Source organism: Pararge aegeria, chromosome 22 (assembly GCF_905163445.1).
Source record: "Pararge aegeria chromosome 22, ilParAegt1.1, whole genome shotgun sequence".
NCBI classification, from domain to species: Eukaryota; Metazoa; Arthropoda; class Insecta; order Lepidoptera; family Nymphalidae; genus Pararge; species Pararge aegeria.
Genome location: NC_053201.1, coordinates 3149954 through 3159119, shown reverse-complemented (window position 1 = coordinate 3159119; position 9166 = coordinate 3149954). Strand labels below are relative to the sequence as shown.

Sequence of the window (9166 nt, the reverse complement as noted above, 5' to 3'; positions counted from 1 at the left end):
TGGAGAGTTTAAATTAATATAGAGAATGAGGAATACTTCTTTTTCTAAAAACGATTAATTGTTTGAATTGCATAAAACCATCCAGCAAGGCCAGCTAAATGCAAATCACTGATAATCCATTAGTGTTCGTATTGTAACTATATTATGAGTATACCCGATTGTGTCCAGTACAATGTTGCAGGCACTAATGACTTCCCCAGTTATATTAATTGATAGTGTAAGTACCAATGAGGTACAGTAGATGAAGTTTTTTTTTCTTTATTTAACACACAAAACAGATCATGACATAGGATAAACATAAGAACAACAACAAATAACAATAAAACTAGCCAATCTCCACCACATGCGTGTATAAATGCAGCCAATAGATGTGACGGAGTTATTCTAGAATATTTTTACAAAAAAAAAAAAAAAAATTACATGTCATATAAAAGAACATAGTGTAAGAGAATACAGTGCCGAGTTAAATTATGAAAAATTATTATATTTTTTACATTTGTCAAGCAGAGTGCTACAACGATGACGGGAATTAATGAAAGAAACAGAGTAATGAGATGGGAAGATTTTTTAGCACATTAACTTTACACAAGATAATGAAACCAATTTCGGCAGACCAAGTACCTACTGTCTGATTAGTATGTATTTCTTTAAAAAAAATAGAATAGATGATTATAAACAAATACGGCACTTACATTTTTTTTTGTTATTCCATTACAAGTTAGCCCTTGACTGTAATCTCACCTGGTGGTAAAGTCAAAGTCAAAGTCAAAGTTAAAAATATCTTTATTCAAGTAGGCCCATAGGTGGCACTTTTGATGCGTACATAAGAATTACACGGTGGTGAGATGATGGCGATAACCACATTCGTAAACTTAAAACTAAAGCTACGAGGGTTCCAAACGCGTCCTGGTCTAAGAAGAAGCCCACAACAAACTTAGCCGGGTGTTTTTTTTTGTTATCACCATCTCACAATGTCATTTTAAATTATAAGAAGAGCAACCTGGTTAGAGCAATATGTTACACCCAAGCTTTTTTATCGATTACGTAGTCCTTTATACTATAATAGGACTTTTCTATAAGCTTACGTTTAATAGAAACTTCGAACTTTTTAAGAGACATCTCCAAGATGTCAATTGGTAGTTTATTGTAGAATTGTATGCAATTTTCTTTAAACGAATTATGAATTGTATGCAACCTAGTATATTGCACTGTAAGTTTATTCTTACTTCTAATGTTTAAATTATTGCAGTCACGTTATTGCAGTAAATGCTGATGCAGTTTAAGATGGTAGCTGGCTAAACTGTTAGGGAGTATGGTAGTCATACCCCCAATCGGTTTCCAAGCGACATCTCACCGGAACACTAAATCGCTTAGCGGTACATTGTCGGTAGGGTGGTAACTAGCCACGGCCAAAGCCTTCCAGACCAGAGAAAATTCAGAAATTATGAATTCCCAAAAAGCCGGGAATCGAATCGAAGCTCCTACTTAAATTCACATCGCTCACAGTTGCGTTGAACAAGAATTTACAAATTAATTTATAGATTTTACTCAAAACTTGACATATTCCATTTATCAGAAAAACAATAAAAGAATGAAATAACTAAACTGCAACGCGAGAGTTAATAAATTATGTGAAATCATTCATATAAGATTGTTCTTCTACATAAATTAAGATACACACACACCTAAGCACATACATTTGCACACTTATACACAAACGCACACACTCACACTCATTCATGCTGTTGTCAATATCGCAACTGATTGTTTTGTTAATTTTGTATTACTTAATTTTCACAGTTTAGATTTATAATGTAGATTTGGCCTTATTTTAGTAATAAGATAAAGCCTTAACGAAAATAATTTGTAACTCAGTTGGATTAGTAATCTTATATCTTTATCTTATCTTACCTTATATCTTTAAACGAGCAATTCTTGTATTTACTCGTATATAATTGGAATCTCGGAATCGGCTCCAACGATTTTCATGAAATTTAGTATATATACTATATATACTATAGTATATACTATATATACTAAATTTCCGAGATTATCCGGAGCCGATTCCGAGATTCCAATTATATACGAGTAAATACAAGAATTATTGCTCGTTTAAAGATATAAGGTAAGATAGATATACTATAGTATAGATAGTATATACTATAGTATATATAGTATATACTATAGTATATATAGTATATATATATATAGTATATACTAAATTTCATTTAGGTGGTTTCGGAGGCGATTAATCGATCTAGCTAGGATTCATTTTTAGAAAATGTCATTTTATTCTTGTTTTAAACATATATGTGTATATATATATAATTAGAATCTCGGAATCATTTATATTGGACATACGACTATTTTTTTAAGTCGACTCATTCGCGGACGAAGTCGCGCGGGTCCGCTAGTAAATAAATAAAGCTCTAAAGCACTTATTTCACGCCTAAAAGCATACAATGTAGTTTAAAAAATATGCCTAACTTTTCCAAAGAGACGAAGATAAGGGGATTATAGCAGGCACTCTGCCAGTCATCAGTGCAATCATTCTCTGATGACGCCCTAACTGGATTACTTTCCCATTGCCCATTGTTCCCCTCGGTTTAATTAGAAATAGTGCAAGTTGGCTCTTGATGATTCGAAATCGAGTTTAAAGTGTTCAAAATTAAAAAAAAGTACTAGTAAGTAGTTGCACCGAAACTATTTAGTGTCCGCAACTTTGTCTGCGTAAAATTTTTGCCTTTTATGAACATGTAACTATTAGTTTATGTGTGCAGTGTATAAGCGGTGATAGCGCAGTGGATATGTTTAGCCGGGTAAATTTTTTTTTTCTTATCACCATCTTCCAATAAATTTATATTAAGCTATGAAGCTAGATCAACTCACACCCAAGCTTTTTTATCGTTTAAATAATCCTTAATATTATAGTAGGATTTTTCAACGGTGAAGGAAAAGATCGTGAGGAAAACCTGCATACCTGAGAGTTCTCCATAATGTTCTCAAAGGTATATTAAGTTCACCAATCCGCACTGGGCCAGCGTGGTGGACTACGGCCTTAACCCCTTCTCATTGTTGAAGGAGACCCGTGCCCTCTAAAGGGTCGGTAATGGGTTGATACGATGATGATGATGATAATGATGTAGTTATTCGCATGTAAGTATTTTAACTTTTTTTTACCACCTGTAGTCTGTTCTCCTCTTTGTTTTCCTATAGATAGCTAATAAGCGATAAGGCCGCCTTTTGTATTCTACTTCTTCATTCATGTTTCATTGTTTTTGTTTTTGTATATAATCTCGATGTTGCGTACAAATAAAATGTTTAAAAAAAGGTTGGTAAATAAAGTGTTATAAAAATAAATTTTAGTACACAAAAAGAAAAGAAAGAAAAGAAAGCAAAGAAAGAAAAGAAAAGAAAAGAAAAGAAAAGAAAAGAAAAGAAAAGAAAAGAAAAGAAAAGAAAAGAAAAGAAAAGAAAGGAAAGAAAGAAATCTATTTCTTAAATAAGCCACAAACTAAAATATTTTAACGCTATGCAACTAAGTTGCCATCCAGCGCTTCCGGTAATTGAACTCAATGCTCAACAAACAGAAACGCCAAAATCTGTAATCTATAGCTGACTAGATGTTGCCCGCGACTTCGTCTGCGTTTGATTTTGTTTTTAAAGTATTCAGTATCGCTAAGCCTTAATGAGTATAGTAGTATATATATATAACATGTGACTGTCAATTAATAAAAGACAAATAATTTGCAATAAAATAAAATTGCGACTATAATTAAAGATCAAAGCTATCCTATCTCTTAAGTTGGACCAGACTGCTCACGGTGTGCCAATTTAATTTAAAATCGGTTAAGCAGTTTAGGAGTCCATCGCGGACAAACATCGTGACAGGAGATTTATATATATTAAGATTAGACCGACGTTTCTTAACCAAAAAACCTCTTTTAAATACAGTTTATAGAACATCTTATTACTCTCTCAGAAGTAATTTTTATCACATTGTAACAGCTACACAATTTGTCTCTACTTTCAACTATACGCCTTAACATAAAAACGCTCAAAACACGTACGTGTTTCAAGCTTAAATTAGTCAGGCTGAATATTATAAAAATAAATAAATAAAATAAAAATCCTTTACTTCGACCATAAAGTTGATCATAATTGTTAGTAATAACACACCTTAAAACTAATGTTAGTGATCTTATATCTATCTAATTACTTAATCCTAATACTATATCTAAGACAGGCTTGATTAGTCAGCATGTGCACCATATGACAATGGTTCAGGTACTGACAATCAAACCTGTCAGCAAATGCCCTCAGGATGGCATTGGAACTAGCCCTTACCCTGCGCACCAGGGATGTGCACCGCTTACGCATGGTGGTATAAAAGCAATCCACATGCGCATCCGCGAACATACCCGACGCGCTGCAGCAACGAGGCAGGCCCAATAGCATCCTGAATGCATTATTGTACTGGACACGCAGGGCATTGTACTGTTTCTGCGTGTAGTCCACCCACAGGCTACTCGTGTAAAAAGAAGTGCAGTAAGCTCTAAAGAGCGTTACTTTTACAGGAATAGTACAACGAGCAAACCTGCGAGCGATCATGTTCGCTCTAATAGACAATGCCCTGCGTTCTCTCTCTATGTCAGCATCGTCTTTCAGGTCAAAAGACACCAGATGCCCTAGGTATTTGAACTGAAACACCCTCTTTAAGGGGGTACCGTATAACTTAATGGGTGGTACGTTTGAGGGCACTGGTTTCCCTTTGGCCTGAAAGACCATGCATTCGCTTTTTTTTACATTATACGTTAACCCGTGACTGCGAGCGTAGCTTTCACACATGCTTAACAATTTAGCCAAGCCACAAACAGAAGCACTGAGCAACACCATGTCATCTGCGTAACTGATGTTGTTGAGACATACTCCGTCAATATGGCAACCAACATGCGTAGTGCTAAGCGACTCCATCAGTGCGTTGACATAAAGGTTAAAGAGCTTAGGGGAAGTTAAGCCCCCCTGTCGCACGCCGCACCCTAACCTATATGGCTGCGAATACGATTCAGACCATCTCACGACATTGACCTGGTTTCGATACCAATATTTGAAGATCCTAGTAACTTCTTCGGGCAGACCGGTGTCTTTCAATTTCTGCCATAGGATATCGTAACTTACCAGGTCAAATGCCTTGCTAAGGTCCAGAAAACACGCATAAATAGGCGTTCGTCTGTCCGTATAGTACTTTACAGTTTGCTTTAAACATAATATGGCCGACTCTGTTGATAAACCTGGCCTGAAGCCAAACTGATTGTCGTGTAGGATTATATGTTTATCCAGCTGGATGTCAAGCAAACTGTCAAGCACTTTCGCCACAACCGCGCCAAGTGAGATAGGCCTGTAGTTGGCTTTATCAGATATGTCCCCAGTTTTGTTTTTCACAATTGGCACCACCACAGTTCTCATCAGTGCAGCGGGTAAGTACGAATGCGCAATACATAAGTTGAACAACATGGAAAGTACTCTAGGTAAGTGAGGACCAGCATGCTGCAGATGTTCAATACTCAGCCCGTCATGGCCAGGAGACTTTCCACGCGACATAGAAGTTATAGCATTCTTGACATCCTTAGCTGTAAAACGGATTCCAATCACCTGGCCACACGTACACTCATCACTGACGGACTGTGATGGTCCCAACGGTGAAGTCACTGTGAAATGTTCTTTAAACATGTCTGCTATAAGACTATGCTCATTAATACCATTCACGCTCACTGGTAGACCAGGCCTACCGTTTGATTTATTGGTGGATTTCCAAAAGTTACGAAAATCATTTTTCGCATGCTGTGAAGCCAAGATATTCATCCTTATTTGTTCGCTGTGGTTCTGACACCACCTTAAGCGTGACTTAAAAAGACTGCGACTTCGATGCATGTCGACATAGACCCTACCATATTTTGGTTTACCCCACCAGACCCATATTAAAAACTTCGACCTAGCCTCCCTATGTGCATCGCGAACATACCTGTTCCACCCCGCCACAGGACGCTTCCCAACGCGCGATCTTACAGTTTTGGATTCAGTGGCAGCCACAGACAGAACATTTACAATGTCGCTATACAATTTATCAATAAGTAATGTGTGATCGATACGCCCGCAAACACAATCACTACACGAACGAAATTCCTCGGGAAAATCAATATCTTTTAATTTTTCATGACATAGTTTAGTATACATCACTATTTCTTCCGGTTTTCTATCTCCCCATAGAATCTCGCTCGGCATGTTACATACACTCGTCAACTTTGGTTTAACCATATCCAAGTCACACTCAATAATCAACGGATAATGGTCGGACCAATACACATCGTACTTTACATATACATTGGAAATTGACGAATAAGCCGAGTTGGTCGTCACGCAGTGATCAAGCCACCGCCTCGACCCGTGGGCTTCACTCACAAACGTGTATGTGTCCGACCTTATGCCTAAAATCTGTACATCCACACATGACCACTCTTGCTCGTCACAAAAACACGTCAGCTCGTTATAAAAACGTTCATTCGGATGGGCGTTAAAGTCGCCAAGGATGTAAACACATTCTACGTTCATACTGTTAATAATAGCACTCACCGAACTGAGGCAATCAGTGAATTCCGTAAGGTTCACTATTTTATCTGTAGGCATATAAATACTAAACACTAAAATAGACCTATCGCCCATCACTATTTTTATGGCACATATTCGTGGATTATCACAACACACGACCGACACATTTTGGAAAACACTTTTATTCCATAGCAGCGCTACACCTCCATAAGGCCGGCCGCACACCATGCCCGCCGCCGCATCCATAGCAGAAGTGCCCGTGCTGCCGAAACGCTCATCAATCCCGCTAAGAAACTGAATATCATGCCCAAATAACCACGTTTCTTGAAGTGCTATCACACTCGCCGACTGACACAAAAGCCTCACATTGTCAACTGAGCGCTTTATACTTTTACAGTTGAAGCTTACTAAATTACAGGTGAGTCTTTTATCCATTAACAGTCGGGGTAGGGCCGTTCACGGTATTCGTCGCCACCCCGTTCGCACCACTGCTGTTATTTCGCTTGAAATTGACGAAACGCCTGAATATTACTCCCTCCGGCCAGAGTGTTGCATCTAAAAATATTTCTATTTTCCGCTCTGATACAAAAAATTTGTACGCGTTATAGTCCTTGTTTCCTCGTAAAAAGGAAATCTTTTCGAGATTGATATGCTCTTTCGTTTTGTTATAGACGTAATCCATAATATCCTTCTCCGTGGTGTCTTTGTGTATCATGGTAATAAAAATTGGGACTTTTCTTTCGACGGCTTTAAAGTTACAATTCTCGTCATTGGAGACCCCCGCGACTCCCTGGTAACGATACGATCTCGTTTTCGGTTTCCGACGCTGTACAACATTCCACTCGCCTTCTGTCTTAGTCACCTCAGCGAACGACAACACACCCGCTGCCCGGATCGGAGCCGTCTCGCTGGCCGTCTGAGCGCTCAGCGCACTCACCGCTGGTTGCGATGACACATCACCCGCGCCGCCCGCGCCCTCGGCGCTCACCTGCTCCGCCGCGCGCGCGCCTTCGCCGCTCCGGATACGTTTAGATTTATAACTATCCGCCGCACTACCTACCATATAATTTATGCTCCTATAGTTTAAACTAAGATCTCTCGGAGATGACGACTCAACGTTAGGACGATCGCTGTGATTTGTAATGATCGTATCATCGAGTTGCGACAATCCAATGGGCCCACTGTCCCGATATGCGCCTCTTTTCATGTTCACCTTTGCAGCTGAGAAGGGCGGCGATGTATATCGGTAACTTTGGCACTCAGTTCTCACTTTTTCCAGCTGGTCGATAGTTACATATGACGACTTAATATCTTTTATCTCGGCCTGCACAACGGCCAGATCCTTGAGTAGTTTTGAGACGTCAAGGTGGTCAAACGTAATCGGGGGTAACTTATCTAAGTCTCTCGCTACAAACACTGGCAAAACATCAGGGTCAGTGCCCTTAAAAAGACTGATTATGTCGTTTAAAAAACGGTTTTCTTTGCCTTTTCCTCTCCTCGCAGTTTTACGCAGATCCTGCGGTAGGGAATCGACGAGCAATTTATAACTTTCCTCGATCTCCTCCAATGAGAAGGTCGCGGCACAAATCCTCACAATGCTGTCTTCATCAGCCACAGACAATTTTGCTTTTACGTACGTTAATAATTCACATATTACGACCCTACAATTATTGCACGATAACGTCATTTTTCAAAAAACTGCAGCGCCGCCGTACAGCAGGCACACTGCACACGACCGATACGGGGCGCGGCGCTCGCGCAACTGATAATCATGTTAATTATAAAATATAATTTCATCTTCTCCACCTGAGCACGTTAAATTACCCCTCAGGAATTCACTTATTAAGTAACTATACTATTCAAAAATGAATTTCTGTGTGCTAGAATCATTGGTATACAACAAAAAAGATAAGTAAAGAAATAGAAAAAAAATTTACAGATAAGTAACCGCTAAAAATCTGTAAAAATTTCCATAAAACCCATCATTTATATTAATGAAATTAATCCTTTTTTATAATTTTTATTAATACATAACTATAACCTAAAATAAACTATTTAAAAACTAAATAAAATCTAAAACGTCCTCGAAACCACCGCAGCGAGGCACAGTTCCTAAGATGCTGGCAGCATTTCCCCTCTGGATGGCCAAACTAATTCGTTGGCCAAGGTAACTGCCCGCTCTAGGATCACCGGTAGACTCGATAACCCTTTTCGATAATTCTTTGAAAAGGGCTCTTGCCTCCGGACCCCACGGTCCCAAAGTCTCTACACCAAAAGGCACAAAAATGAAGCTGCTATCCAGGTTTTCATATTTACGCCTCTTGGCCTGCTCGGCACTGGAAGCAGCCGCACCTACCATTGACGAAGTGGCCTGGATGTGTGATGCAGCTAGGGTATCAACACAAGTTGCATCCCACAGAAGTGACCTTCCAAGCCTCCAAGGTATGAGCGTCATACCATCAGGTCTCTTGCCATCGCTCCGCGCCAAACCAATAGGTTCTAATACAGCTGGTACGTGAGCGGTAGCTAGAGAACGTCGGATGATGTCGTTGATGGTGCT

The 9166-nt window shown here is 39.1% G+C and overlaps 1 protein-coding gene across 1 annotated transcript; it reads right to left on the bottom strand.

Annotated features, from left to right (window-relative positions):
• Window positions 1-7033: 7033 nt before the first annotated feature.
• On the bottom strand, window positions 7034-8293 carry LOC120633956. The gene has a single exon (XM_039904391.1). It carries the CDS (start codon window positions 8291-8293, stop codon window positions 7034-7036), a length of 1260 nt encoding a protein of 419 aa, XP_039760325.1.
• Window positions 8294-9166: the final 873 nt, after the last annotated feature.